Source organism: Falco peregrinus, chromosome 1 (genome assembly GCF_023634155.1).
Source record: "Falco peregrinus isolate bFalPer1 chromosome 1, bFalPer1.pri, whole genome shotgun sequence".
NCBI classification, from domain to species: domain Eukaryota; kingdom Metazoa; phylum Chordata; class Aves; order Falconiformes; family Falconidae; genus Falco; species Falco peregrinus.
In genome coordinates, this window is record NC_073721.1 from 87,239,942 (window position 1) to 87,255,070 (window position 15,129).

The following is a 15,129-nucleotide window of genomic DNA, read 5'->3' on the forward strand; positions in this document are numbered from 1 at the left end:
GGAACACTGACAGTAGTCACACCATTCCCTTTCTCTTACCTCCGAGCTTCTTTTAATCTGAGCAACTGTAACTGGCATCCTAAAGGGCAAAAGAAAGAAACACAGCAAAAAGCACTGGAGACTGAAGGGAGATGTGAAAGTTCAGACAAATAAGTTCCTATGTTAATCAACAGTCTCTATCTCCTTGGCTTTTTTTCTTTTTGTAATATACTCTTTTCTGCTTCTCCACTTATCAAGATTTTATCTCTGTTCAGACTATTTCCCAGTACTGCTTTCTAAATGTTGCTGCAGTGCTTTCAAGGTATTGTGACCCCATTGTATTAATCAGAATAAAAAGTTCATCCTTTAGTTGAAAGTATTTTCCATTGCTTAGAACGGAGGACTGCAAGCGGGCTCCTGGATTCTTTTACTAACTCTGTTCTGACTTCACACTAGTTGATTCGTGTGCCTCTGATTCTCGCTTAACATGCAAATCACTACCGGACACAGTTCTAGCATGAATAAACAACTTTGCTCTGAATTGTGGTTGGTTGGTATGCAGTCTGGAAAACTAAGCTATCAACTCGACCAAGTTTTTCTTACCTGCTGAAATGCTGAAAGATAAACAGCATGCAAATGCAAAGTGGCTTCCAAAAGTGGAAGTTGTTCTTAAGGACAACTCTCGAGCAGTCCCTTGTAGGGGCTTTTAAGCCCTGTCTATCTGCCTCACTCTCCCAATTGTAAAATTTAATTTCCAAATATATTTTAAAAAAAACCCACCTATAGGGTATTCTCTAAGTATAAATGAAATATTGTCTTCCTCAGGTAGACTGGAATACAATTATCTTTATCAGCCACGCTTTAGTAACTGATGTAAAAGATATGGAAAAAGTTTTCACATTTCTCATTCCTGAGAATCTCTTTTATACAGCAAGGCTCAGTTGTCTTTACTGCTAAGTGTCTTCTGCTTTGGGAGGGATGTGCACACTAGATAAAGGCAAGAAGCAACATTCTGGCTGAACATGAGCCAGCGGTGTGCCCAGGTGGCCAAGAAGGCCAACAGCATCCTGGCTTGTGTCCGAAACAGTGTGGCCAACAGGACTAGGGAAGTGATGGTCCCCCTGTGCTCGGCACTGGCGAGGCCGCACCTTGAGTCCTGTGTCCAGTTTTGGCCCCTTACTGCAGGAGGATGTAGAGGTGCTGGAGCGTGTCCAGGGAAGGGCAATGAGGCTGGTGAAGGGTCTGGAGCACAAGTCCCATGAGGAGCAGCTGAGGGACCTGGGGCTGTTTAGCCTGGAGAAAAGGAGACTCAGGGGAGACCTTATCGCTCTCTACAGCTCCCTGCAAGGAGGATGCAGCGAGGTGGGTGTGGGTCTCTTCTCCCAAGTAGCAAGTGATAGGACAAGATGAAATGGCCTCAATTTGCACCAGGGGAGATATTAGGAAATATTTCTTCAGTGAAAGGGTTGTCAAGCATTGGAACAGGCTGCCCAGGGGCACGGTGGAATCGCCATGCCTAGAGGCATTTAAAAAAAAATAAATGTGTAGATGTGGCACTTAGGGACATGTTTAGTGGTGGACTTGGCAGTGTTATGTGAACAGTTGGACTCGATGATCTTAAAGGTCTTTTCCAACCTAGATGATTCTATGATTCTATGATTTTTTACTTCACATTCAGTAGGACTCCCCCAGAGATACAATCTCTTTGAAACTCCTAGCAAAGCAATGGGGATGTTGAAAAGTTTAGCGTATTCTAGATGCCCCAAGTGTTACACATTCATGAGGTTTTGGAATTTTTTTCCAAATTAGTTTGTTAACATCAAGGTTATTAAGTTCCAGAAGAAGATTTGTTCAGCATCAAAGGTAACAGAAAGCTGCTTCCTTTGCCTCTCTAGCAATATGTTTTATTATGTATAAAATTTGCTCAGGAGTAAATTGCAGCTCTCCTACAGCAGCTCATAGATAAGCAGTGTATTTTATTTAAGTGTACCACCTTATCACTTCCAAAGGAGATGTTTAATCAAAAAGTACCAACACTGTCAACGAACGAGAGTAAATCTCTATGTGATGCTTCCAAGTAATTTGCTGATGCATTAATAATAGCTCTGTTCTGACCAGACATTTGTTGGTAATAGTTACTAGGGTGCTCAGTGACTGTAGTTTTGTTACAGAATCCCAGAATCATGGAATTGTGAGGGTTGCAAGGGACCTCTGGAGATCATCTAGTCCAGCCCCCTGCTAAAGCAGGTTGTCCTAGAGCAGGCTGCACATAGTTGCATCCAGGTGGGTTTTGAATGCCCCCAGAGAAGGAGGCTCCACAGACTCTCTGGGCAGCCTCAGAGTAAAGTTCTTCTGCACACTGAGATGGAACTTCTTGTGTGGCAGTTTGTGCCCATTGCCCCTTGTCCTGTCACTGGGCACCACTGAAATGAGACTGGCCCCATGCTCTTGGCACCCGCCCTTAAGATATTTGTAAATATGTTAATTACAGGGTTCTCATTTACCATTATCAACAGAACTAGTAAAGACACTGATTTTTTTCCTATTATTTACAATCACGCTAAGCCTCACCACCACCAGTCTCTTTGTCACGAAATACCTGCACACATAGGCACTAGGGAGCTGTGTGCTGCTGGTGCTGAGGGGTAGGTAGGGCACATGTAGCAGGTTTCCTGATAATGATGCCACCAGGGACTGTACTGAGGTTAATGGCAATGCAGTGTTTGTGCTCACAAGGTGTTAACTTTGGTTTGGAGTTAAACATCAGCAACAGGTTTAACCATTTTTTTTTACCTGAAATGAAAAGCTATTTTTTTTTCCTAATGCCAGTGAATACATTGCTTTTCTTTATTCAGCCTTGCTTAAATGCTCTTAATGGGTGACTGCATCATTACACTGTCTGTGCTTTCCACACACTCCAGTTTTTCCAGCTACCTACCCAACAACAATGGAATTAATGACCTTTTATACAAGAAAGTATTCTTTAGAATAAGTACCTTAATTAAAACAGAGGAAGTAAAGGAAGAAAAGGAGCTTAAAACAATAAAAGGTGCCACACCTGTGATATTTGACAGCCACCTTCTCATTTTCCACTTCAGGATTCCAGTCAATATCAGCTCACACTTTCTTGATCCCTTAACAGTAAGCATGTCCTTAAAAAGCTGCTTTCTCAAGAGGTTAAATCACAGCACATCCTTCAGTGTTTTAGTTTGGTGAAGATCAGGTTTGACAAATTAAGGGAAGTTGCCATTTTTTATATCCAGTGACACTAGTACACTTCATTGTTGTTCAAAACCATGCCAGATGTTCTTATCTGCATTAATTCTTACCTGCTCCCCCTACGCCCAAGACCAACACAAGAATAACTTTTCCTCACTAACAAAATAGTATGTAAATAATAGGAGGAACTCAATAGCCTTGAATAATTTTCCCGGGAAAATTCTTGGGATAATGTGATCGTTGTTCACATTCCTTTGGGCAATCACATTGATGTCATAGTTTTTAAATGACAGAAGTAGACTGCCAACCTTTTTGATGTATCCTTCTCCAAAACAGGCATCCAACACTAGCCAAAGATGATACACCTCAGATACACCTCAAACACACCTCAAAAAGCAGATCAATAATCACATGTTGTAATGGCAGTTAAAGTTCCTGTTCCCACCGCGCTATTCCAAGCCACCCAAGGACAACTTTGATGGATGAAGACCTCAGTGTGGACTGAGGGTGCTCAGTCAGTTCTGCCTCTGCTGGCTGCGAGAGCACTGACTGAGAGCCATCTTTCTGGCAAAGCAGGGAAATACAGGGGTGTGGTTTTTTTCCTCTAATAGTAACTATCAATAGTTTTTAAGATACACCAGCATTTTTTATGGAAGCATGTGGTTACCTTTAGCACTTGGCACAGAGTGTGGTTAGTTTGACTGGCATCTTGTCTTCCTCTTTTTTTTGGCTGTGTAATGTCTTCCAGTGTTGCTGCTAATTTTAATTGCCATATGTCAGTCTATGCTGCAGACTAATGAAAAAGGAATAAAATCCTGCAACATGATGTGTTCTGTATTACCTACGAATAAAACAAATAAAACCAATGGGAATAAACAAAGGGGAAGCGTGAGTCTCATTCATCCTCGGCTGTTGCTTTGCTGTGCGATGTGAGGAAGTGACTTAGCTTTCCTCTGTGCCTGGTGCCCAAGCAGATGCGCTGCCACGCAGCTGGTGATCCTCCCTCGAGCACCGGCACAGAGTTGCCCGCAGCCCCCTCCCAGGGCTCTGACCCGATACCTGAATACGCCTCAGGCTGAGAGACCACCAGTGACTCTTACACTGAGCGTGTATGATTGTGCACCGCAAAGGGAGATTTCTAACTGCTAAGACCTTAGTGTTAGCTCCCATTGCTTTTTAACTGCATTTAACTGGGGGGGAAGAAAAAAAAAAAAGGTAGCTGTTGTAGTAATACCTCATTAACCTGCTTTCTAAAATTAAAAGTTGTCTTTCACTAGAAAGAAAGAGTGTTTATATACTAATATGTTTTACAGAGCTGAATTATAGCTCTGAATGATTTTAAAGTAGAATTCATCACTGTAGTAATTGCCAGATATTGCAGAGTTTAGCTTTTTTTCCTTATAGTAACACGGATTTTTCCAGAAGGTTTGGATCGCGAGCTCTTTGCCCCTGAGAACGATGCGTTTTGAAGCCACACCGCAGCTGGAGAGCTGCCTCTGCCTTCCGCGGCCCTCCGACTGCCCGATTCTGGAGGACGGAGACGCCACAACCTGTCGCGACAGCAAGCGGTGGCCAGCCCTGCCGAGCGAGAGGTGCCCTCTTTTGGCAGAGGGGGGTCATTTGTGTTGCTTCGATAGCAGGGGCACCTCATCGGCCGCAGGTGTTTACTCCGGGGCTCTGTGAGAGGCCCCGTGCCCGCGGCGACCCCAGCGGACGGGGCGGACGGCAGCCCCGACGGGCGGGAAGGCGGCGGCCGCTGGCGGGGCACCCCCCGCCCCTCGGAGAGGCGGAGGCCGCGGGGCAGCCGTCCTCCGTGGGCCCGCCCCGCCAGGTGCCGGCCCGGCCCGCCCTGCCCGCAGCGCCGGCGAGACCCTCGAGGCGGCGGCCGCGCCTCTGCTGAGGGGAGCGTCCCTCCGGGGCGCGGCGCGGCCACGGCGCGGCCAGCCCGGAGCTGGGGGCCGCCGCCTCCGTCGGACCGGGGCGGAGGAGCCCCGCGCCGGCGAGGGAGGGCGGCGGGGCGAGCTGCCCCCCGGCGACCTGCCGCCGGTCCCGCCTCGCCCCCCCCCCGCGGCAGGCAGGAGGCGCCTGGCGGTGCCTGTCCCTGCGCCCCGCTCCGACGTGCTTGGGGCGGGGAAGGAAGGGGATATGAAACCGGCGGGGCCGGGAGCCCGGCGCGGGGCGCGGCGGGGCTGAGGGGCTCTGCGCGACGCGACGGGACGGGACGGGGCGGGACGGGACGGGACGGGACGGGACGGGACGGGCGGCTCCCTCGCCCGCAGGATGCGCCGCAGCCCGCAGCCCGTCCGCCGCGGGGCCGTGCCGTGCGCGGTGGGGCAGTGCCCTGCCCCCGGGGCGGAGGTGCCGGACGGCTCCCGGGAGCGCCACTCGCCGCCGCCGCCGCCGGGCACCGCGGCACCCTGAGCTTGCGGCCGCGGCCCTGCGCACGCCTGGCGGGCGGCGCCGTGATGCCCGGCGGCGGCGGCGGCAGCGGCGGCGGCGGCGGGAGGGCCCCGACGTAGCGTGGCGGCGAGGCAGCCCGGTCCCGCGGGGCGGAGGATGGCGTGTCGCGGCGGCTGCTGCTCCAGCGCGGGTCGCCTGAACGCGGACAACGCGCGGTTCCTCCTGCTGGCGGTGCTGATCGTGCTGTACATGCTGTGCGGCGCCGCCGTCTTCTCGGCCATCGAGCTGCCCACGGAGCGGGAGGCCAAGGAGCGCTGGGAGGAGCGGCTGGAGAACTTCACCCGGCGCCACAACCTCAGCCGCGCCGAGCTCCGGCACTTCCTTCGGGAGTACGAGGAGGCCAGCGTGGCCGGCATCCGCGTCGATGACATTCGGCCCCGGTGGGATTTCACCGGCGCTTTCTACTTCGTGGGCACCGTCGTTTCCACTATCGGTGAGCGGCGGCACCCGCCGGCGGCCGTGGAGGGACGGGCGGGGACCGGGGCGGCGGCGGGGCGAGGGCGGGCGGGGATGCGCAGCCCCCTCTCCCCTTCCCCGGGCTTCAGCGGGCTTCGTGCCCGTGCCGGGCAGGGTCCTGTCCCCTCGCTGCTCCTTTGTTCCCTCCGCCCACCGAAGAGACGCTGCGGGGGGAAGCACCGCGCCGCGGAGATGAGACGCGCCCCGGGCAACGGCCCCCGGAGCGTGCGGCGGCCGGCTGCCCTCCCCGCTCCCCGGCCAGCTGCCCCCCACCCCGGCCGGCTGTCCCCCCCTCCCCTGCCGGCTGTACCCTCGCTCCCCGGCCAGCTGTCCCCCACCCCGGCTGGCTGTCCCCCCCCCGCTCCGGCCGGTTGTCCGCCCTCCCCTCCCGGCTGCACCCCCGCTCCCCGGCCGGCAGCCCCCCTCCTCGGGGCTCGCTTGCCTAGCCGAGCAACTTGGCCTTGGCATGCGGTGGCAGATTTTGTGGGAGAACAGTCGCGCCCAGAGCCGAAAGCTTTAAACAAATGCTGTATGTCTTTAAATGCTGGGAAATCTTATTATAGCGAATCTCAGATCGGGAGGTAGGTGGCTTCGTAGGTTGTGAGCTCGGAAGGGACCTTTCTGAGGATCTAGTTAGTTCTTAATGAGAACCATAAAATAGGGTTTGTAGCGTCCAGCTACAAAGCATGCAACTTGGAAATGTTGGGTTCCAAACCACTCGGCTTTTTGCTCTTCTGGCTTTCAGAGACAAAATCAACCAGTGGGTGGGCGCTGCTTATTTCGTTTGGGAATAAACCCGAGTTTATTCAGGTTGAAGGAGCCTTCGGGAGGAAGGCGATACTGAATAGAAATTCCGAGGGGGCTTACGAGAGTACATCAAGATGCAAAGGGACAGCACCAGGCACTGACATACGCACCCCAGGGAGCCCATGGGTGTCAACAGAAAGGCTTCCTTCGGGCAGCTGCGGGCAGCTGAAAGCCTGGAGAAACAGACCTTTAGCTAAAGACAGGCGATGTTGTGTGTGTTTACCACTAGGGCAAATGGAGTCACTAAATCTTGGTAATGCTATCTCCAATGCACATCAGTCTTCCTCCACGTTTGAAATGCACACTGAGGAATGGTTGGTTAATTACCGACAGCAATTCTTCAGGAAATCTCCGTTAACACTCGTTCCCTGACAGAGTTTTGAGGTGCCTTGCTTTATGCAGGACATGTGAGAGTTTGTGCTGCAGGTTGTAGAATACCTGATGCTTTCCGGTGGTTCTGCTCAGCCTGTCCCTAAACACTGAGTTTCTTAGGTCTGCAGTTAATTTTATCGTGAAAGATGCCATCACACTAGTTTTATATTTCCTCGGGGCATCAAGATTTGGGTGTTTGTGTCCTTAGACCTTGTCTGTAAGACCAAGAACTATGCTTGAATGTTCTGCTGAACGGGTAATTTAAAATAACTTCTAACGTTGTTAAACCCATTTTTGCAAACTGCTGTAGCCGTTTGGCATTGTAACATCTCCTGTAAGGTGTGCTTCTTGTATGAGCAAAATACATGTTGATACTAACCTTTGCTACAGTCACAGAATCGTAGTAAAGAGAACTGGGACCAGGTCTCCAAAGTGCACCTGGTCCACCTCTGTTACCAGAGGAGGACAATTATATGTGACTTCTTTTTACCTAATAGAAGTTTGGCCAAGCTGCCATTTTGAACCTGCACTGTTGGAGATCCCACAACTTCCACAAGGAATCCAGCCTTGTGCATTATTATCCTCACTAGAAAAAAAGGTTTTCCTGATGTCTACCTTACTGCAGTTCAGTGACTTGCATTTCTGTCTTACCATCCTTCATACCCAGAGAATGGCCTCTTAGGTACTCAAAGATCGTTGTCATGTGTCCTTTCAGTCTTCTCATTCAGAAAACCCCAATGTTGTAACCCCGCTTTGCAGTGATACAGTTACTTCTCATATATTAACTGATGCCGGTAGTTCTTAACATTCATATTTATCATATATAAATGAGATTGTAGAGGAGAGAGGGGTATCTGTGGTCTTACTAACTGTAGCTGCTTGCAAACACAAGCATCCACTTACCCACTCACACTTTCTGGTAGTTTCTCAGGCTTGCTGATTTCCATAGCCCACAATTTAGAGCTCCATCAATGTTTCTGAAGAAAATATCCTTGAGACCCCTTTTGCTTCAGATTGTGTCTGCTCTATAGACGTTGGCAATTTACATCCTGTCCCTTCTTTTGAACTGGCATGGCTTTTTCTCAGTCTTATCAATGGTGTCACTTTCTGGGTGTGTTTTATCAATTGCATCATTTTTTCTTAATCCCGTCAGTGGCATTGCACTCTTTCAGTCATATCAGTGGCATCCCTCTTTCTTAATCTTCTCAGTAGCATTGCTACTTTGTGAGACTGTGGGTTTCAGCTCTTGATCTTAGCTTGTGCTGCAGGCTGGGCTCTCCAGACGTACACAAGACTGTTGTGCTTTGGCCAGATCCCCTCAGCTGTGCCATGCAGGAGGGTTCTCCTGCAGGCTCTGCAACCACACGCTCATTTTTATGAACTGTATTGGGGTCCTAACAATAGGGTTTGTTTTATGCATCTCAAATCAAGATTTTTGCTGTCTTGTCAGCCCTTCCCAAATGGTCCACATCTTTCATGCCCCAGTATAGTGCCCCAAAGTTCATGTATTACTCCATCTTGTGACCTTGCTAGTTCTGAGGAAAGTGGAAGGATTATTCCATGTGGTTTTCAGTCTATACTTCTGGTGGCTTTTCTACATTTCTACATTTCTACATTTCTACATTTCTACAGCTAAATAGAATTTTGTGACTTCAGCTAAAAGCACTTTTTCAGGAATGGGTGCTTTTATGGCATATTACTAGTATCAGCTAACTTTCTACACTCAGCACTATGTGCTGGTATAGGAGCTTTTGATTTAGCAGGTAAATTGTTGTAAAAGCAGTCATCTTTTATTTCTTTTGTAAATTTCTTTTTTTCTCTTTGGCATAGAGGAAATTATTTTGCTACTCCACCAGCATAAATATATTTTTTCTGCAGTCAATAATGCAAACCTAGACACTTTGATATACCGCTAAAGAATCACTCAAAAGCTACCTGTAGCATCTACTGCTTCCTGTACTTTAGCTAGAAATACCATCATGTATTTTTGCGTTTCAGAGGAAAGAAGAGAGTTTTGCGATATCCAAGGGAATAACACTGTCTTTTTAATTAAGATTCACATGAAATGTTTTTCACATAGGTATCAGAGCATGGTGTCAGTGCTTCAAGTCAAGAGGTCAAAACTAAATATAACCAGCCTAATTTTATTTGTCAAGAAAATAACAAAGCTAAACAGAGCTGAACTAATAAGAAATAAATAGTTTGTCTTTTCTTAGTTTACTAATTTAGAGTTCATTCCATAAAAGGGTTTATTCCTATCAGTACTCAGCCTGTAACTCCAAATTTTAATATGTCTTTTGGACTCTGTGTAAGCCATTATGGAATAAACGCCACATGTTTGTCATGGTCAGACCAGGCTGGATGGGGCTTTGAGCAGCCTTGTCTAGAGGAGGGTGTTGGAACTAGATGATCTTTAAGGTCCCCTCCAACCCAAAACATTCTATGATCCTGTGATCTATTATTCTGTTTTATTTAGTATAAAACACACTGCCCATGTAATTACTATTAATGTTGTTTTGAGGAGTGGTGGCAGGGGTTGTGCCAGGGTTGCTAGCTAACTAAAGGGGAAGGATACATTGCAACTAACGATTGTGCTCTGGGACACGTATGCACTGTCTGCTTGTTAACTAATGCTCAAATTGGTGATTTTTGGAAGGTGTGACCCAGCACTAATGCTACTATTAGAAATGTAGGAAGGTAGCGACAAATACCTGCCCTACTGGGACACTGTAGACCAGCCAGGAGGTGATCCCAAGGAAAAAGATGGGGTCGAAGCCTCTCCATCCCATGAAGGCAGATGCCTAAGTCTAACCTGCAGAAGGAGACCACAGGTGTGTATTGGGCTCCTCCATAAGCCCACTTTGGTTTCTGATCAGCCCTTTGTCACATAGTGTAGTGTCCGTTTTGCTTAGAAATTGGGTGGTAGTAGTGCTGTCTCAGGACGCGAGAGATCAAAGCAACTTCTTTCTCAGCAAGGACTTGAAGCAACATCCTCGTGTCTCAGCAGAGTGCCCTTACCACCGGTCTGGGGAATATTTTTAAGCCAGGATTCTCGGTGTTTTCTGTTGAAACTCATTTACTTTGCATAGACTGATAAAATATTCTGCAGACTAGAAAGTACAAGTTCTAAGTCCCGATTTGCACTTCAGTGAATGTTTATTTGGTTTATAGAGGGGGGTACAGCATTTGGTAGGCTCTGGGTGTTCAGCAGCATTAGACTGTAGGGTTGCAGTCATCAGCAGGCACTCTTGATACTGAAGGACCTCTGTGGTACCTTGTGACAGTAGTGCCTCCAAGAGGTAGGGAGCTGCTGCCCAGGTGTCTGAAGATCAGTGCATTGGATCGCTGCCTACCTTTTGTGACAGACACCTGGGCACCCTCCGTTCCACTGGAAATAGGTGGACACTACGACCCCTGAGCAATACAGAGGGTTAGCATACTGGGATATTTGCAGCATCTAGATCCTCCTCTGCTCTTTGAAACCATTGGAAAAAACCTGTTACTGACTTCAGTTGCGTCAAATGAATGATTTGTCAATGCCTCAAGACACCCTTATCTCATGAGCAGCTATTTTTCTTTGAATAACTTAAGAACGTTGAAAGGACTGTGTTTCCTTTTTCTTTTAAAAAACCCCCACCTATGCTCACCCCAGCCCATATTATGATCTTGATTAAAACCTGTTTATTTTAACTGTAAATGGCACAAAATGTATCTTGTCATAAAGGCACAGCCTGAAGCAACTCCTCAAACTGGCGTATGATACAGCTGCCCTTTTCATGGGGTGATGGAGGTTGGAGAGGGTCTCTGCAGATCCTCTGCAGATGCTCTAGTCCAGCCTGCGCTCCAGGCGGGGTCAGCTGCAGCCAGCTGTGCAGGGATGTGTCCTCCTGGGGTCTGGGTATCTCCATGGACAGTCCATAAGCTCTCAGGACAACCTGTGCCGGTGTTCAACCACCCTCGCAGTAAAAGAGGGGTTTTTTCTCCTGTTAAATGGAATTGCCTGTATTTTCAATTTGTGCCTGTTGCCTCTTGTGTTTTTTCTGTGTGAACTGTTCACGAGCAGTGAGGTGAAGGAGGAAGTTGCATCATCCTCACAAAACAAGGCACATTTTCTGGAGAAATTGTCAAAATTTGCATCCTTCTTCTCTGCAAGAAGCTGCAGCATGTTGGGCCAGAGGTGTAAAGTCTTCTTGCAAGGTGAGAAAAGAGATTTCTCCACTGATGCATTACCTGAGGCCAAAGAGGTAAAATCTCCTGGAGTGACAGGTGAGGTGTTTACCACAGAGTGACAAGCAACAACAGAGCCTATTGTACAGAAGGGGTAGAAGGAGTCACAGCATCTTCTTCAAGCAGCTTAGAGAGGGTTGCTGACAAGAGCATTGTTTGCTGACAGGGATATCTGCATGGTGTGAGGCAGCTGCACTGGCCCTGTTAGAGCAGTCTGTAATGGCATGAAGGAGGGAGTGCTGACCGATGTCGGAGTAAGTACCTGTTTCCTCATTTTCACCTGCGTAACTGCAGTACTTACTACTGAGTGGAGTTACAGCTGTGCAAGAGAAAAGTGTGCATGGGGATAATGCCCAGCAAACCACCAAGGTCATTAAAACCAGAGAGCTGGGCTACTGCTTGTAGCCTTGAGATTACCCTGTCTTTACCATGTGTAGAGTGAACACAACTGCACTGAACGATCCACCTGAGGCCAAGGACCAGGCTTGCTCCTGGAGTCACAGAGACCAAAGGATGTGCCATTGCCTAACCATACTGAGCTATTTGAACTTGTACAGCACAAGGTACTTTGTTCTCCTAGCTAACGTTTTTCTTCTTTAAGTATTGTTTACGCGCAAGCAGACCTAATGATTCCAAGTGACCTGCTTCAGCCACTGAGCCATAACCACAGCTCCGTAATCCCAGGTGGGACAAAGAGATAAGCTTACAGGAGCTAGTGTTCCCTTTTTTGTAGATTCATTCAGTTTCTGGGTTTTTCTAATCATAGACTCTGGTCTTCTCTTGCTTCTTGGTGAGCTGATGCTTCAAGGAAGTTGTGCATGTGCAGAAAGCGTGTCCTGCCATTTAGAGGAAAGCAATACAAGTAGAATCTTTTAGTTGTGCTTGAAGCTGTACCCCTCATTCATTAATAAAGCGTGTCATCTCGCTGCTTCACTTTATCCAGGCCAGCAGTGAGAACAGAACTATTCTTTGACTGAGAGAGGCTAAGCTCATTGTTACGCCCATAAAGTCTATTGTCATTCTTGTCCTTGAATGTCAGTTGCCTAGCTGCGAACTTTGGAAGACAGCATCAGACCCTGAATCCTGTCCTGAATGCAACCCCCTATAGATTTGATTTTAAAGAGATCCATCTTTTCCTTAAAAACAGTGGCATGCAGCTGTTGAATAAAAGCATAGTGATTAAAGTTCTGCCACAAGAAGGGGAGTTTGGGTTTCAGGTCCCTGCTTTGACCACAGCTCTCATATTCTGCCTATTCTTGATAGAGGCTACATTTAGTGGAGGGCAATGTGTACATAATTTTAAGTTTTATGGATCCTTTACTGATTCCAGGATGCTTTTCACCAAGGCTGCTGTCGGTGATGGAGACATTCCTATGAGGAAGAACTTGTTCATCATGGGGGCTGTTTCAGACACCCTGCTGAGCTGCCTGCCTTTCCCTGGTACCACGTACAGTACCAGAGCATGCAAGGACTGGATTACATTCCTCGAGCCACTAAGCCTCTGAGTCCTTTCCTGGATATAAAGTAGTTTCTGTCATCTTGCCATACTCACCAGCAGAAGTGCAAAGATTGCACCACGCTGTTCAGATTCTCTTTAAGATAACCACTTGCAAATAAAAGATTTAGTTCCAACGAGCTCTGATGAAGGTAATGTATTGATGGTTTCCCTGCTTTCTCCTATTGTGGAGTGACCAGGAGGATAGGAATACTCCAAATATCAGTGCAGGTCATGATTGCTTAAGTTAGTGTGACACATATTCTCTTTTTTCCTTTGAATCTACCACATCCTGCAGTCTCTGACTTGACAGGCGTTGTCCACTTACACCCTGAAAAGATGGGGTACAGGTTACCGAATGTCACGTCTGCTGTCCTTTCCTTTTTGGCATACTTTAAAAATGATAATTTTTTTCCAGGATGAAAAAATATTCAAAGATCTCATAGTTTCAGTGCAGAAAACTAGAAACTCTGATGAGCATAAACATTATGCAAGAAACAGCTTCTTAAAAAAGTAATTGTGCTAATTAATGTATCAACAACTTCATTGTGATAATTTAAAAGTGAAAAGTGCATTTGGCTGAGTAACTAACATTGAACAAGGAGATGAAGTTTAGAAGAGAAGATCTTGCTTTGAAATATTTCAGAGATGTATGAGAAACAAAATGAAAAATAGTTACACTGATTGCTTTGGAGGCTGTTTTTTTCAGAAGGTATTGAAACAATCCTGCTGGCCTACATTGAGTAAACAGGGTTTGGGTTTTTTTTCAAAATAGTGTAGCATTTGCATTAAGAGGACTGCAAAGGGGATTTTAATTAAAGATAAAAAGTGTCTCACCCAGTATATGTCTTAAAATTGGAGCTACAAAAGAAAGAGGAACAACAAGACTTGCCTGATGCCAACAAGAGGACACAGCAGCCATAAACAATGAAATTAGAGGCAGCGAAGAACAAAATTTATTTGACATGCAGGGAGCTGGCAGTGAAGTAAAAAAAAAACACCAAACAAATTGGGCAAAAATGTTCCTCTCTCGTTTTGATATTTGGAGAAGAAAGTTTTGTCTAGTGTATATAAAAAAGTCTTTCATTAATTATAGGTCATCTTTAAAATGCATTCTAATACTCCTGCATTGACAGCCCTGAGAGCCTGAAAGATATATATGCTGTGGGAGGAGGATGGGACTGTTTCCCTTCCCTTGGCTTGGGAGGGTGCCTCAGGAGAGGCATCTCTAGAGCAGAAGGCGCCTCACTTCTCATTCCCATCCTTCATCGCCACCCCCTGCCCTGCTTTGTTCTGTGTTTGCCAATAAGGGCTGCTTAGGCTGATGCTTGAGGGAAGTTGCAGGTAAACTGAGGCCATTTACTTGCTTTACAGAGACTACCAAGTAGTTGTCAACTCACTTTAACTTGTAATTGCTACCAACCTAGGACTGCATCTGTTAATAAACTAGAACATTCCCCACCTTTGAAAGACTTACATGCTCAAGTAAATGGGTCACTGTAACTTTTACTGAAAGCTTTCTGTAATATATGACAGATCTGTATAAAGCAAAGATGTAGGAAAAAATGTGAAAAGGACGACAGTGGTTATAATGACAGGATGGCCACCAGCCTCTGCTATCTGCAGAACAAAGTTGAAATATTCAAAGAAAGCAAACCATGTCATAGAAAGGAAGTATAAAATTAAATCAGCCTGGAACTTCTTTTACAAGCAAGATCTAAAAAGGTACAAGTGTGATAGCCTAGCATGTTCTGTCTTGGATACTGGTTAAAACACAAGGAAAACCATGTGGCTGTAACACACAAGGTTAGGGGAAGGGCCAGGTCAGTTCTCCTCTGTAAATTTTCTTGTTAGTGCCAGAGTCTTCAAGTTATCCAATTTTACAGAAGATAACTAATACAGGTCAGATAAATTAATATGCCCTAACGTGTCTGTTCCTCTTCCCTGCCTGGAAAAAAAACAGCTGAGATGCTGAGTGCAAAGGTAGATACTAATACTATTGGAGTTGAAATTTAGGTATTCTAAATCCCACCCTAGCAATCTAAAGATGGGAACCCAGGCAGTAGCAGAACCAAATCAGCACACCAGATTTGATTTTAGCCTAGTTTCAATGA

General features: G+C 47.0%; 1 protein-coding gene and 1 non-coding gene across 2 annotated transcripts in view; both read left to right on the forward strand.

The window, feature by feature from the left end:
• The first annotated feature begins 5,459 nt into the window (after positions 1–5,459).
• KCNK13 (potassium two pore domain channel subfamily K member 13) overlaps positions 5,460–15,129 on the forward strand; it is an 81,603-nt gene continuing 71,933 nt past the window's right edge. The window contains exon 1 of the mRNA XM_055812786.1: positions 5,460–6,091. Within this exon, the coding sequence (XP_055668761.1) occupies positions 5,755–6,091 (337 nt within the window). The 5' untranslated portion in view covers positions 5,460–5,754. The remainder of the gene's footprint in view (positions 6,092–15,129) is intronic.
• Positions 8,915–13,156, forward strand: LOC101918579 (uncharacterized). The gene is made up of 3 exons (XR_008748566.1): positions 8,915–11,490; positions 11,687–11,774; positions 11,958–13,156. It is a non-coding gene; the product is annotated as an uncharacterized LOC101918579 (transcript).